This window comes from Hermetia illucens, chromosome 5 (genome assembly GCF_905115235.1).
Source record: "Hermetia illucens chromosome 5, iHerIll2.2.curated.20191125, whole genome shotgun sequence".
NCBI lineage: Eukaryota > Metazoa > Arthropoda > Insecta > Diptera > Stratiomyidae > Hermetia > Hermetia illucens.
The window spans coordinates 47,766,300-47,782,756 of NC_051853.1; the positions used below are offsets into that span (position 1 = coordinate 47,766,300).

General features: G+C 42.2%; 1 protein-coding gene across 9 annotated transcripts in view; it reads right to left on the minus strand.

Annotated features, from left to right (window-relative positions):
* Positions 1 to 16,457, minus strand: part of LOC119656554 (mannosyl-oligosaccharide alpha-1,2-mannosidase IA) — a 155,835-nt gene that overhangs the window by 2,201 nt on the left and 137,177 nt on the right. For all 9 annotated transcript variants that reach the window (XM_038062933.1, XM_038062932.1, XM_038062928.1 and 6 more), the window contains 5 exons: positions 5,947 to 6,345; positions 5,663 to 5,876; positions 5,190 to 5,414; positions 4,989 to 5,127; positions 4,651 to 4,927 (listed from right to left, as the gene is read on the minus strand). In XM_038062933.1, coding sequence (XP_037918861.1) covers positions 4,651 to 4,927; positions 4,989 to 5,127; positions 5,190 to 5,414; positions 5,663 to 5,876; positions 5,947 to 6,345 — 1,254 coding nt within the window. The remainder of the gene's footprint in view (positions 1 to 4,650; positions 4,928 to 4,988; positions 5,128 to 5,189; positions 5,415 to 5,662; positions 5,877 to 5,946; positions 6,346 to 16,457) is intronic.

Here is a 16,457-nt window from a genome sequence, read left to right on the forward strand (position 1 = left end):
ACCCTTTTCAAAGCTTACCGTACGCTCGTACTGTTTAGCGAAAGCGAAGGAGATCCTGACTTGCCGTCTGCACACTGAGTGCATTTGACCCAGCCGACAAGGTGTTCGAAAAGCTCATCAAGAGTAGAGTCGTCAAAAAGATTCATGCTTGGGAGACTTATCCCCAAGACAGTTTAGTTTTAGAGCAGAGTTACATTAAATGTTGTCATGGAGGTCGCAAACAGGCTTTGCCGAGCTGTGGCATACAACCCTCAATATCAGCGAACAAAGCTGCTCGTAACGCTTAATTTTAAAAAAGCTTTCAATTCCGCACTTTTTTATTTTATTATCTGAAAGATAGTTGGATATATGGAATGCTTCCCACGACATTCTGTTAAGGCTCAACAAGCCAAAAAAGTTCCAATCACGGACAGAAATGATAACTATATAATTAAAATCACCCACACAAAACCCAGCAGGTCGCTGACATTTTAAAAAATAAATACACCCCGAGTTATAAAGCACAACTCTACACGCAAGGTGATCACAATCAGCATGAACATATTACGAAGGGGCAAACCGCAAATAACCGAAACGAAATACATTCTTCAGGAATTCTTGTTGAAAATATATTCTGAAAGGGGCAATTGTGGCGGCACATCGGACCTTGGTGACCCCGATGCCGAGAATATATCCCGCGCTTTGGTGTACTAGCCGTGATGATCACGCACTAGGGAATGCTGTGTGAGCCTGCTCTTTTCTCGGAGTTAGGCAAGCTCTTGGATTCCAAATGCCGGAGGACCACTACATACCATCAGCAGTCCAATGGAATGCTGAAACTTTGGCACCGGGCACCAAAGGCCGTGACGATCCGTCGTGGTCGCAGTGCTTGCCTTTCGTTCTCCCTGACCTTCACACAACTCATCGAGAGGAGTTCACGGCCAACCCCACGGGGATGGTGTACGAGAGAGTCTGTGACTCCCTCCTGACCCTGTATTGGATATCAGAGCAAGGGTAAGTGACTCAAGGATGTTGCGTCTGCTTGGGGACGCGGTTCCGAAACTGCGGCCGACTCTACCTTCCCGACATACGACGCGGAAGGTTGACACCCCCAGAGACCTCGAGACATGCTCGTAGGTTCTCTTTAGGGTGGACGCTCTTCGAAGGCCGCTCCACCCACCATAGGAGGGCAATTTTAAAGTCCTAGAGCGACGGGAGCACCCTTTCAAGTTCGGTGTTCGGGGCGGGCTGAAGGCCTTCGCTGAAGCGGGAGACGCTCCAAAAAAGCGTCCGCCAAGCATCAGGTTAGCCCGGTAACCCCATTGACGGAATCACGCCCCGGGTTCCTCCCCGCGCGGTTTCAGTTGGGGGCGGAGTGATGTGACGGCACGTCGGAGGCAGTGAGATCACCTCCGCCGATGACCTGAACTGCTGCCGACGCAGCTGGCGGCCTGTCACGAGGCGGGCGTCCACGCTTCCTTTTCCTTCTTTTCCTGACCACCGGAGAGTGCGGACGCTGGCCACTTGTAAAAGTCAATAAGTGAATAAGTCCTGATAAAGTGAATAATCCCTAAAGGACCACCAAGCCCAAGAAGAGGACAAGTCATCAGGAAAACTAAGTTCCCATGTTGTTCAATTGTAAAATTTTGAAATAGATCTTATTACATACTCATTACTTTTTTATTACAAAATGGGACTGTGCAACTTATGAAAATGGCCAAAATACTGTAGAATTGCCCACTACAAAGCATGTGATCAATAAGGTCATTAGGGAATGTAATTTAGTTAATCGTCTTCAGTAAAAAATAAATAATTCCTAAACGATCCCGATCATCATGGTACCAGATACCCTCCGGCTAAACTTTGTGGCAAGAATCATTTCAGGTGAGTTCCTTGCAGACTCGGATCTAATCACGCAACGTAGGAATGAAGAAACTGATACTAAACAGAAAGGCAACACGAGGTTAAAAATAACGGCTACCAACATCTACTTTTTTAATATGTAGCAGCTAACATGGATTTACATTACCCCGGGCTATAAACATGAATTTACACCCTTTTCTTTGATGCTAACAGGCAAAAACAACCTTTGAACTGAGATGCAATACTCTTCAATCAACCACATCAAAATTAAATCATTGGAAATTGCTCTGATGATTGAAAAGATCCCAATAACATAAGATGACGAGAAACTTTCATTTGATTTCGTTAAATATTACTGCATCAAATGCAATTGTTTCATACGCCAATGCACCTAAGGCAGGGTCTGTTACATTTTCTTTTTTACCATTTTTTACCCTTATAGGTTTTGTTGGCTGGATCATACTCCACATACGGGTTAGGTGGCCCACCCAGAATTGCATATTGAACGTGAATTGAGTTTTGTAAGATTAAATATATTCTGAGCTCCTCAAAAAACCTACAGCCCCAGTAACCTACAGCATCATCTTCGCCTGAGCCATACTGCCGCTGGATATTTTATAAACGCTAATGACATCTGTTTGCTCTCTCTTCAGGTCATGGACCTTTGCTAAATGGTTTTGGACTTGGAAGGAGAGGACTGAAGATGAATACCAACAACACCAAGGTTCTCAGCCCAACTGGTCATTGTACTCTCCTTGACAGCATTAATGGGGAAAGCATCGAAGGCGTCTATCAATTTGTATATCTAGGAAAATTACTTCCACTGCCCCCGAAAGCTTCAAACCTACCCCTATCTGAGTCGTATCATCGAAGTACGCTGTCCTGATGTTATTACAAACGAACTTGGTCTGTGTACAGGCTTGGCATACGTGATGTGATTGGAAGATGGAAGTGGCAGTGGATATGACACAGGAGAGGTGACAACGCTGTGCAGCAGAATACACTCTCCCAAGATGGTTGACGAATGTGTCACCTCAAGAGCATTTGACGCAAAATAGTAAAGGAGGAGTGCAGACATCTCGAGAAGCTCTTAGGGTTACTTAAGCGCATTTCAGTGAATCGATGGCGCTTGGGTGGTTACCCACCCCCTGAAAGTTTTCAAGGTCATCGCCCAGAGCAACCATTACCTGCTTCAGTACGTTATCCATAGTGTCTAATGAACAGCACAGTAAAAAGATAACTCGCCTGGAGGTTTACATATTTAGGATACTAACATAAGCTGCTAACACTCATATAATCTATAAAAAATCTTCTTTTCCATGCAGGACCCGGACGACCTCTTTACCGTGAACTTGAAAGCGTTAATACATTTGCTTTCTAGGCTTTTTCTCCATATCTTCCAGATGCTCTTCTCTGCTGTCGTGCTGAACCAACTATTATCTTCAAGCTCAGCAGTTCAGGACTCCTCACTTATTGAGGGAATAATCCCTAAACGAAACATTTAGAGAGATTATTGCACGTGATCCACGATAATTTCTAGCTTTTGAGTAGCTCCATCACAACCTCCTAGCGGCTCATCAAAAGTTTATGTTCGACCTTGAGCTTCCCAACTAATTTGAAGTTTCTTCAGGTTCCTTGGTCGATTTATTCTTTCTTTCTGAATCAATTTTATCTACCGCCCTTAGGGCAATCATTTGGCTCGGTGGACACCCTGAGCGAAGATTAGGTGAGATTAGATATTGTCTGCTATTTGTAGTTTAGCCTAAAATTGATAGACCAGTAGTTTCCTCCAAACTACAAAGCTTTGTACTGATGGAGGGGGTTGCTCCCGAAATATACATCTACCCTGAAAAATAAAAATTGTAGTTTGGAGGAATTTACTATTCCAGCAGTAATCAGGCTTCCTGCTAACAAATGTAAATCATCATCATCAATGGCTCAACAACCGGTATCCGGTCTAGGCCTGCCTTAATAAGGAACTCCCGACAATGCAACTCCTGAGTTTTAGTTGAGTTCAAATGAACTTTGTTTCTCTGTTCTAGTAAAACGTAACTCAGTTCTGAACGCTCGCTGCAATATGATTATTATTATTGTTGTTTCCTTCATAACTTTTGCCTTTCATCCCCATACCTTCTACATCAAACGGACCAATCAACAACCTTGAAAATTTTTTCACAAAGTATTTATACAGGATTGTAGAGAGAAAATTCGGCGCCAAAGTTAGTACGGTCCAATCAATATTATCAAAAAGTCCGTGCTTGACACCCAAGGAGCTACTGTATAGTAGCCTTCATCCGATGCAGAATAATTAAAAACTAGATTTGATTCTTACACGTCAGTAATGAGATACAATAGTTAAAAGTTTTAATTTCGTTCCAACTTCTCCACTTCATTATTCCCCGTTTCTATAGAAAGGACCAATATTGACAGAGGATCGACATTTGTGAACTTTACCATATATAATAAACAATACAAGAACTTTTGAGGCACGATATTAGCTGTCTTGTTTTTATTGGTTACCTAGAGACTTGTCCGATTTTCCAATAGCAATATGACTGAAAGAAAGAAGAGCTCGAAATTTAGTGCAATAACACTAAGGCCAGGATTGACTATTCTGAACCTTTTTCATTTGTATAAACAATAATAATGAAAGGATCATTGCAAACGCTTATTTCACTGCCACAAGCACGAATCCAGGCACAGATTAAGTCAATAGAACAATGTAGCAGCATTCATAGTGCATAGCGTATGGAACTCGTATGTTGGATGATAATTACAGAAAATTTCATTGATATTTTAATAAATTACCTTTAAAGTTTCCGCTAAAAAGAAACTTTGTTGTACGTCATCCTTTTGTGGTTTATCTAAATATACATTTCTAATGCCCGAATAACCGTGATCTGTCCGACAGTATTTCTCCAAAGCCTGGACAGCATCCCAGCCCCAGTCTCGATATTTTTGATCATGTGTTAATCTCCATAACACAAAATAACTCTCAAATGTCTCTGGTCGAAGAATATAATATTTTTCTTGAGATTTTAATGCTCTCGCTTCAACCGGTTCACTTGCTTGAGCATCTGAAAATCTGATTAGAAAGGAAAACATTTAATCAAAAATCAATTGTTTTTGTGGTTTCTTTTGTTTACCTGAAAGCTTCTGGTCCCAAATGTGTACGCGCTCGAATATAACTTTCATGGCATGTGTTCGTTATACCTTTGCCGATTTCCATGAATTTATCGCTATTTTCATTTTGTTTTGTATGCGCGCCAAGACTAAAGAGTCCGCCTAAATATAATTTCAAGACTTGGTCATTTTGCTTAGTAAACAGGTGGTTAGATATTATTTACCCGCGAAGCAAGCTAGGTGGTCCATTTTGTGTTCTAATCTATCGAACTTCATATCTGAAACATATGTTAATCCACCCGGACTTGTCCGAATCATCTTATCTATAATTGCTACCATTGCATCTTCAAACAGTTCGCGAGCTTCAATATCTGTCTGCCCTGATTGTATCCATGCTTTGAGTAAATATTCGTAAAAACTATCGCCAAGTGCTCCCAGCGACATGTGTTCTGAAATAGTGGATTAGTTTTGTTTATGTGAATGTTTTCCAATGAAAATATACAAAAAGTTCATTTGCAAACGACATTTAGTGGCAAATTAAATCAAACAGACTCAGTTCTATTCATAGCTTTTATGCAAACGGACATGTCGACATATAGAATATTGTCCATGTGATGTTCACTGTAATCTCGAGATAACTTGGTGTTTAGCTATGCATCAATACTTGATCTAATTAGCAGGTTCAAACAATACTTACGTTGCCCCCATTTGCCAGTCTTTGGATTCAAATAATTAGGATACAACCCTTTGGGTTTATCTAATTCTTTCAATACTTGTCGAATATTTTGAACACGTTCCTTATATAATGGATTCCCGGTAATATCGCTAAGATATGAGAATTCCAAATGTAAAGTGCCAAATTCAGACAATATACTGCTACCGCCGCTAGCCCAGCCGTAGTTTTTACTTGTCTAAAAAATATGAATTGTACACATAATTATTCAATCTGACAAAGTCCACAAAAACCGATAGGATACTAACCCCTGTCTTAACATTAACAAGTGAATAGGGAATGCCCGTTGGAGTCTGGAAAGCTGGCAGTAACTTATCAGCCACATGTTGTGCCTTCTCTTTGAACATTGGATCACCCGTGAATGCATATAATGTTAAAAGGCCTCCAACGAATCGAATATTTGTTTCGAAAACTGATAATTCAGCCGAAACATTATCTAAACTGAAGCGTCGTGCTATCCAGTCACGTCCTTCTTCGAATTCTTTGGTTAAGCCCATGATGTACAGTGTATCCAGCCCGTCAACAATTGTAGCTCCTAAATCGTATGCGCCGAATATACTGCCGGAATGTGCCTGTCGACTTATGGGTCTTAGTTCGTTCTTACCCCAGGCATAGAGTTTGTAGTTCTCCCAGGCATGAATCATCATCTGAAAAGAAAATGTAAAGTGTTTGTAGTTTCTTTGAATCAGTTTTGGGACATAGTTTTTTTAAACTGAAAGTCGTCTTTGATTAAGCTTATTTTCTAATCCTGTGAGATGATTCGGATGAATAAATTTTTAAAGAGTACAATTATGACTTGTTTAGAATTGGTCTCTGGTTTAGGATATATTTGTCTAACCAAAAAAAAAACTGTGTATTCTTGCAACATGCGAGCATTATTAATCTTTTTGAAGGTTCAAATACATTCAGGATGAGAGTTACCGAGATTATGTTGGCAGACTGACAAAAATAAGAGTCAGATTTTGAGTTTATGTTCAATTCAAAAGAACCAATTCAGGAATTGGAAATCGCCATTAGTGCTCTAACATAATCATCAACCAAGGCTTAGACACTTAAGTCGAACTGGAGAAAATAAACATGTGAACGTAGGACAGTAAATTTTCCAAACACTGCACAGTATAATCTGGTTTTATTTTCTCCAGAACAAAGTAAGCTAGATAAACTGCATTCGAAACTTAAATACCGTGGAAAAACTTATTGGCACGTACTCTACGCCTTTATAAATTTCCTTGGATCCGTCAAAAGCTGTGAGTCTTTCTACATGCCTTTCTGTATTTCGAAAAAGTCCTTTGGATCTGGTAAAGACTGCGAGCGGCGCAAGCAATAGTGCAACCAGGACCATGAGGGCCAAAATAGCGTATAATCTAACAAAGGCTGTATGCCTCCTGTTCACTCCATTTCGGAGTATGGGGCATCCGCATAGTCTTTTCTCTACTCCGTATTCATATTTGCGGCCATAGAAATCTATATATCAAAAGTCGACACCTACGCATACAGGATATCGAATACTTCGTTGCGTGAATGACAAGAGCGGTAGAATTTGTTCATCTTCCACTTCCACAAGCACTGCTGATATTTGGAGCAATTCCACCTGTCAGTGCCACCCGGTGCTCAGAGGTGGCGGCGAGGAACATGGGGCGGCAACCCTATCGGCCAAACCAAAACCAAGTGGCCGAGGAGAACCTCCAATTGTGGCACCGGGAGACGCTGTAATCACTTTGGTTTGCCGACCGTGATTCAGTAGGCGAATGCTCCAAAGGCCTAATCAGGGCGATCAGACCCAAGTCTGCACGGGGACTCATCTGAAGGGGCAAATTGGTCACGAAACCTTACCAGGGGTATACTGGTACCATGGGGACCGGGAAAGCCCCTGGACTCACATACTTCGGGTGAACTCCTGTTGTATGTGAGGACAGCTCGGTTATTTGCGGTTGGCCCCCCTACTGGGAGTTTCATGGTGGTTGTGATTATGCTCAAGTGAGAAGAGACCTTCGGGCCTCGACGTGGTGTTGCGTATCAACACGGGTGCCGTACTCTATAGTTCGGTAGAGATTTAGGTAATTCTTGCATCCACCAGTATGAATGCTAAGCCATGCACTTGCTATAGACTGGTACCGTTGTTGCTTGTCTCAGCGGGGCTCTGATTGTGGTCACAAATTCAATCCGTGTCTTAAGAGGACCGTAGGGTTAAGTCTCACGACAGGTACCTACGTAAAACACCATGGGCTTCACTGTCAGTGCCACCGAAGCCGAGGAAGCAATAAAACGAATGAAATCGGAGAAAGCAACAGGACCTAACGACATCGCATCTGGGCTCTGGAAAGTGAAGAGCTGGAATCCAAGACTGTGGCTCAGTGAGTTTTTCTGGTTCTGAGTGTTGGTCGACTATAAAAGACAAGGCCTCGCGGTAATGGAGACGAAAATGTAGCGTTGGACTAGTGGTGTAACACGACATGGTCATATCCGCGATCGATATGGGGTTGCACCGATCGTGGAAAAATTGCGAAAGAGGCGTCTTTAATGGTATGGTCACATTATTCGCGCTAACGAAAATTCATTTGCCAAAATTGATCTAAACATTGAGGTAGATGGGAAATGGCCAAAAGGTCGGCCGAAACAATGGTTGCTCGAAATGCTGGATGGTGAAGCCTAGCGATTTTTTTTATAATGAATTTTCAGGTTTGGTAGTTTCTGAAAATGGCTCCGTGAAATAAGCGAGGTAAGACCTTTCATTTGATACCTCACATGTCTATATTTGGTGAAAAAATTTACACAATGCTTTGTATTTATGGCATTTGAATTCCATGTGAAGTGATGCTACTCACTACATACATGGGTGCGTTCACCGCTACGACCATCCCACCAAATTTAGTGTCACTAAGTATAACCGTTCCTAACAAAATTGCGTGTGAGAAACAGACAGAAAGATAGATAAAATCTTAAAAAAGAAACTAGTGAACGGATCTTTAATGTTGTTTGTTCACCTTCCGCATATGGCTATTAGAAAGACTACTTTATCCATCCTAGCTTTCAAAGATTTCAAAGCGTTACCATTTCAAGCACAGGAAGGGATTCCGAAAAATTACAATACAAGACATTTCCAGAAAGTAAATCTCAATTTCAAAGTATAGTAAGAAAAGTATCACAAAAAAAAAGAAACTACACGGTTACATTTATACATATTAAAGTTATTTTTCAACATAGGTGAGCGACTCCTGTCATTGTCGTGCAGTAGGTAGATTCTCTTTATAAGCAAGGCCCTTTTATTCTTCTATTATTTTTTGGGATCTTCTAATATCTTGCTGCGCTAATGATTACACCCTGAGCCAGTTAAACAATCAAAATTATGCTTTATGGTCTCAAAACAAAGAAGCCATGACTTCCATGGCTGAAATTGTGGTTCCGATTTTCTTGGCGGAGGCTGAAAAAATGTGACACCACTGTTGAGGCAACCTTTTGGTTCCAAGCGTATAGTGGACAATCCAAGTTTCATCTCCAGTAGCGAGTGGAGAAAATCATCGCCTTCGGTCCCACAAACTCCTTGGAGATCTCCACTCGATTTTACTCAAATTGTTTTGGGCCATCCGGCAGACAGTTTCCGATATTTGAGGGTTTCGGTTATTGTTTTGCACAGCAAAGATCTGGAGATTTGCGGAAACATCGAAGAAAGTTCACTCAACGTCAATCAGTAATTGCCACGAACTGTATCCTCATTTTTTCCCATAAGGTCTGCAGTCACAACCGAAGGCCTTCTGCTCCTCGGACTGTTATGCACGAAAGTACAACCTTTTTTGACACCACTTGTACAATTCGTGACTCGACGGCTATAAACAGTTTTAAACATATTAAAAATCCCAAATGAAATTTTTCCTCTCAGAATGAACGTCCGTCCGTCCGTTCCGAACTTTATGGGAGATTGGATTGACATTTTTCGCATGAGATATTCCTGGATCAAGAGTTTTCAAGGTAATCTCGAATTCGGACTATCCGGCACCAGTAGCACTTTCTATTATATATCTTTCTATATCTAATTTGTATAACAAGAATTGGAAGAGCCCTCATAGTATAATGCCAATTTTTAAATATTAGACGCCACTCATTTAAGCATTGTTTTTTTCTCAGTAATATAATATCGTCAACCGAAAATCTACCACCACTATATGGTGCCTAGGCCCCGAAATACTCTACATACCGATATCTATTCAAAAAAAGTTAAGTACATTGCTTTAATTTTTAGTAATTGGCTGGAAAACCTCCCCTTAACTTCATCCTTGTACCGTGAAATTTTGCAAAGCAATTTAGGCTAAAACAGAGCATGATTCTACAAGTTTGGTTCAAATCGCACTATTATTAACAAAGCTATAATAGGTCAAAGTTGTCGCTTCTGCGCAGATTCAAGACTTTGAATGTCAGTTCCACCTGAAAGTGGATATTCTCATATATTATGTGCTACACGTACTAATGGAACAAATGCACGCTCAAATGTTTTTATGAAAGAAGTACATAAAACCTTTCGTACCTGAACCGTCCAGCTTCCGGTTTCCCGACTTGTTTGCATTATTGGGGATTCTAAACGAAAAGGTGACGTTTCCGCTAAGAAGTCCTAACATATAGATAGAGACATCTACTTAAATGATAGACCTGAGATACAATGTCAATACCTGAGGCAGATTGAAGCATCTAATGAGGATGTGATCCATCGATAGGGATCGTAAATTTTCTAGCGCCACGCATCATGAAGTCGTTATTCAATTTTCTTCCCCTTTAACTTCGCATTAGGAATTGTTATTCTTAATGACCTTTGAATCCAGATTAATTCAGATGCAGGTTCCCAACTACACCTCATTTTAGATACGTGAATTTTTTGTAGATGACACTGACAAGACTGAAGTGTTCAAAGGACTAACCTGGACGATCAAATATCTACGAATTTTTGGGGCAGCTCTGCTCTCGTTACTGGCTCTAGTCAGCTCGACTTAATATCAGAACATGGACTTTATGGGCCATCCACTAGAAACTCATGATTAGGCACGGAATGGTTTTTCTTTCTTCCAGCGAAATTAGGAATCTGCATATTTTTCTAATGAAGAAGCTCTGGGATTGCTTTATTCACATGAACCCTCAACCTGTGATCAAAAACTGCTTTTTCAATTTGTTACACCATTTGTGTTGCGGATTCCGTATAGTAATTGCTTTTCGGATTCACAATCTCATCTCTATTGGTAACATCGTACTGCTTTTGCACCTCCCAATAACTTTTAATCCCTTCAAATAATCGCCTTTTGGTTGTCCTATTCTTGTCATGTGTGTGTTAATCTCGGTTGAACAATTGAATGTATTTGTTCATTGTACCAGGTCGATTCAAACAAATGTAAAAAGGATATATTGAATATTACTATGGATTTGGCGGAAAATTACAATTACACCTAGTACCTACGCAAAAGGCGGGTTCTCGGAAAACAGGAAATGAACGAATGACCCAGTTAGTTCAGGAGTGATAATTCAAGCATCATGACATCTAGGTCTCAAAAGAAAGTTAATAACAGTGCAATATATAACCTTATTTTGTAAATTTACAATAACTATAATACAGGGCACTATACTGGAAAGCTTGGTGGAAATCCTACTTTTATAACTAAAGTTAGAGAAAAGTGTCATCAGATTTTCGGTTAGATATTGTCGCGGTCCATAAGTTTTTTCACCTAAAATACGGATTCAGATGCTGTTCAGAAACATGAACAACGATTTTCTTTTGACCCAGAAGAGAATGATGAATGATTCCGATTTTTTGCGCCAGCCTTATTAGATTGGTCAACTACACCGCCATGCTGGAGAAGATTCACACAGCTTACTGATTTATAGAGACATTGCTGGTGATTGTTGGGTATTTCTTGGATGATTCATTAACTACAGCATGGATTGCGGTGTATGTATCTCATCGCGGTTCTGCTGAGTCAGAAAGTACACGACATTGTACGTATTAACGTTTTCATATTGCTAATCATCAAAATAAGGTATTATTTCATTTATTTGCAATGATATTTATAATTTCTGAAATTTCCATAAATTTATTTGACCGAATAAAAGAAAGAAAGAAAAAGAAGCAAAAGCAAGGATTTGAACAAACAACCAATTAGCGCTATTTTGACGCCACAAACTTCAAAGGAAATGATTGCTGTCGAGAGGACAAGACGAGCAGAATATCACCGACTCAGATTTTCAGAGCCAGCCCGTAGTGGTCACGAATGAATGCATGTCTCCCATCCTACAATGAGGGATTTCTTTAAGGTCGTCAGAGAATTACGATACAATTTACAATACGTTTTGTAGGGTATCCGGTGCCCTGTCTAAATCGCCGCAATCTTATATGCGTTTATGCGTGTCTCAGGAAAAAGTTCTCGTGACGGCGTATAAGGACCAGATCTTCCTTAACTTTCACCATCTGGAATTAACCGTTGACAAGTAGTGTGGGTAAAGTTAACCCTTTCCAATCACCAGCGAGGCGCAGATTACGCCCACCGAGAAATTGTCAAGAGTGGAGTCCTGGCTGGCCCGTCCTTCGGCTTGCTCATTCCTATTTATGTTCCTACGATGAGAAAACAGAGTAGGGTGTCTTTGAACGTGTTGCCAAGACTGTTCAGCGAGTCTCTGCACTGCTTCACTAGCCTGGATGATGTTCCCACCAAGTAGACTGCCTTAATTACGCCACATCTTCAATATCGTCAGCATCTCCGCTTGGAATACAGTGGTTTATCTTGGAAGAGCCTACGAGTCGGATACACGGTAGGTATACGCTAAGGGCACCTCACAGGTAGGGTTGCAAAGCCCCAGTAACGTCTGTATATGCGGTTCTTAGGATCCTTTTAGCGCAACAATGCAATTGTATCTAGGCATTGAAGTGTGGTGGTCAAAGGGTAGTATAAGTCCCGGGGCGAAACGTGGATTGGTACCCACGATGGAGCATAACACCTGGGAAGTGCCTGCTGAACCAACACCAACAGCTCTACTACCAAACCCTATCTCCACCTCCACGTGGTGACCGCTGGGAGCTCTTTCTTGACGAAAAGCTGCAGACGGAGAAGGATGAAGGCGAGTCTCCCGCGCCTAAAAACGGGACAAATTGTACCACCTGGTCCTCCAGGTTGGGGGTTGGGTAGGGCTGACAACCCTACACGGAAAACAACTTGTTACGAAGCCACAACAGGAGCCTCGGATAGGACGGATTTTAAAACGACGGACCCGGCAACGACAAAGGAACAACGATTTGCGCATTTTCTCATGGAACGTGCGCTCGCTGTACAGAGATGAAGCTGATAAGCAGCTAGCCGATACCCTGTCCCAATATAGGGCTGATGTAACAGCGTGGCAAGAGATGCGATGGACCCGGTTTCCTGGAGAAGAGCCACTACACCATATATTATAGCGGTCATCCAGTAAACCATGTGCTCGGAGTAGGTTTCTTAGTCAGCCAAAAAATGAAACCTGCTGTTATCGGCTTTGAAAGCATATGCGAACGGCTATGCACTCTGCGCTTGCGAGGCAAGTTTAGAAATATAAGCCTCATAAACGTTCACGCCCCTACAGAGGAGACTGCAGAGTCGGAGAAGGATACCTTCTACGAGGCAGTAGAAAGAACCCTCGAAGCCTGTGATATGATATCAAAATCATACTTGGGGATTTTAACAGCCAAGTAGGGAAGGAGCCCGTATTCAGGCGATATGTTGGCTCCCATAGCTTACACGATAAAACAAATGATAACGGACTGCGGACTATTCAATTAGCAGGGTCACACGAAATGGTTGTTGGAAGTACCTGGTTTGCGCGGAAAGCGGTCCACAAACATACGTGGGCCTCTCCAGACGGGACCACTTTCAACCAAATTGACCACGTGTTGATCGAACGCCGCCACCTCTCAGCCTTGATGAATGTCAGAACATATAGGGGGGCCAATATAGACTCGGATCACTATCTCGTTGGCATGGTGCTCCGAGCTCGAATAACAATACCACCTAGAATCCCCTCTGACAATCAGGTGAGAGTGAACACTGAAGCCATCCACAACACAACCCTCCGCGACACCTATAAGAGGGAAATGGATGCCGCAATAACCGCAGTCAATAGAGGACCTGGAGATGAAGCATCAACTAATGATCTTCACAACCACCTGAAGAACGTTATCATGGATACGGCCACAAATATACTTGGCCCCAGCCGCAAAAGGAGTCGGAACGGCTGGTTTGACGATGAATGTAAGCTAGCAACGGAACGGAAGAATGCCGCATACCGAGTAATGTTGCATTCTCAAAGAACGCGGGCACGCGCAGAGACTTATCACGAACTCCGTCGAGCGGAGAAGCGACTTCACAGACGGAAAAAGGAAGCCTGGGAGAACCGACAAGTCTGTGAACTAGAAAAGTACAGGGAGCAACCGCACCAGGCGCGCAAGTTTTACCAACAAGTCAGCAGGATGAAGCCTTATACACCTCGATGCTCATCCTGCCGATACAAAGAGGAAAATCTGATTTCCGACAGAATGAGCATATTGGAGCGATAGGTTGAGTACTTTGATGAGCTACTCAACAACCAGAACATCGGCGAGTTGGAGGTCCCGCCAACTAAAGACGACGGACAAATACTGCCACCACCAAGTTTAGGAGAAAAAGTCCGTGCAATTCATCGGCTAAAAAATCATAAGTCGCCAGGAGCCGATGAAATTACAGCCGAATTGGTTAAATATGGAGGCGACCAGTTACACCAAGTGGTTCATCAACTTGTGCTCAAGGTATGGGACAGCGAATCAATGCCTGACGATTGGCAACGAGGCATAATCTGTCTCATACATAAAAAGGGAGATATCACACAGTGCAGCAATTATAGAGGTATCTTGCTAGGCCGGATAGCCCCATACGCCCAGAACATCATTGGCCCATACCAAAGAGGCTTCACTCCAGGCAAATCAGCAACAGATCAGATTTTCTTTCTGCGGCAGGCGATGGAAAAACTGTTGGAATATGGACAACAGTTGCACCATCTGTTCATCGACTTTAAAGCCGCCTATGATAGCATAGCCTGGGTAAAACTGTACACGGCCATGAGAGAATTCGGTATCCCGACGAAATTAATAAGACTGACTAGGCTGACCCTGACCAATATGCGAGGCCAGATAAAAGCAGCAGGATCACTCTCAAGACCATTCGACATCAACAACGGTCTACGACAAGGGGATGCGCTATCATGCGTCCTCTTTAACGTGGCCCTCGAGAAAGTGATCCGTGATGCTGAGGTGAATGCAAGAGGTGCGATCTTCTTCAAGTCCACCCAACTACTGGCCTATGCTGACGATATCGACATCATGGGAAGAACGACCCGAGACGTACAAACTGCCTTCATCCAGATCGAGCAGGCGGCGCGAGATCTTGGGCTGCACATCAATGAAGGCAAGACAAAATATATGGTGGCAACGTCAGCACCGAAGACGAATCAACCAACAACATCAAACCGCACTGTTCAAACACAAACACGAACAAGAATAAGGATAGGAGAATACAACTTTGAGACCATTGACAATTTCTCCTATCTAGGGTCGAAAATCACAACCGATAACAACTACGATGATGAAATCCGCGCACGGTTGTTGTCAGCCAACAGAGCCTATTTCAGCTTACAAAGACTGTTCCGCTCGAAATTTCTCACCATAGAGTCAAAGCTCTTACTGTACAAGACTATGATCTTGCCAGTCCTCATGTATTCCTCGGAAACTTGGGTTCTTAGCAAGAAAAATTGCGAACTCTTAGCCGCGTTCGAGAGAAGAATCCTCCGAAGAATTTTTGGCCCCCTACATGAGGATGGACGATTCCGTAGCCTACACAATGACGAAATCTATGAGCGATACCATGACCGTCCGGTTATGGATAAAATCCGGCTCAATAGGTTACGGTGGGCGGGTCACTTAATCCGTATGGATGAAGATGATCCCACCCGGAAAGTCTATAAGAGCAATATCTATGGTAGGAAAAGAAGACGAGGCAGACCCTGCCTAAGATGGAGCGATGGCGTGGGCCAGGATGCCAGACAGCTTTTAGGGATATCGAATTGGTGGACCTCGGCGCAAAACCGGGATGTCTGGAGTTCCTTATTAAGGCAGGCCTAGACCGGATACCGGTTGTTGCGCCGTTGATGATGATGATTGAAGTGTGTTTAAGCACTACATTCAAGACCATAATGATACACTAGGAGGCAATTCACAGCCGAGTCGACTGATATCCGCTTTCCAGTCATAATACAAATCTTTCTGCCACCAATGAAATTTGAATCAGAACCTTCGATTGCGGCAGCGCCACTGAGCTATTCGGACACCTATTAAGTTTGTAATGTTTGTAATGTATCTTCTGCTCAGCGTCGGGAACCATACAATAAAGCCGTACAATGTTTACTACACTAGGCACGAGATATTATCCTAAAAACTTTTCGAGCAAAGAGTTTTTCCATTACTTTAAAACTCATTTTCCTAGTCCTATTGGCTCTAATGATTAAGGATGAAAAATGAAACTAAAACTAAGTCCTCTACTTATATGAAGCTTAATCATACGAAAAATTTGTACAATAATCATATTTTTATAAATTGTTTGGATAAAAGCAAATAACTGTGATGGGGTGTTTGGATATTTTCCAAGTTTACCATTTCTACTGCCAACACATTACTATGCAGTGCATATCCATGTTTACATGGAAGAAGACAATGAAAGTGCTGAAAAGGTAC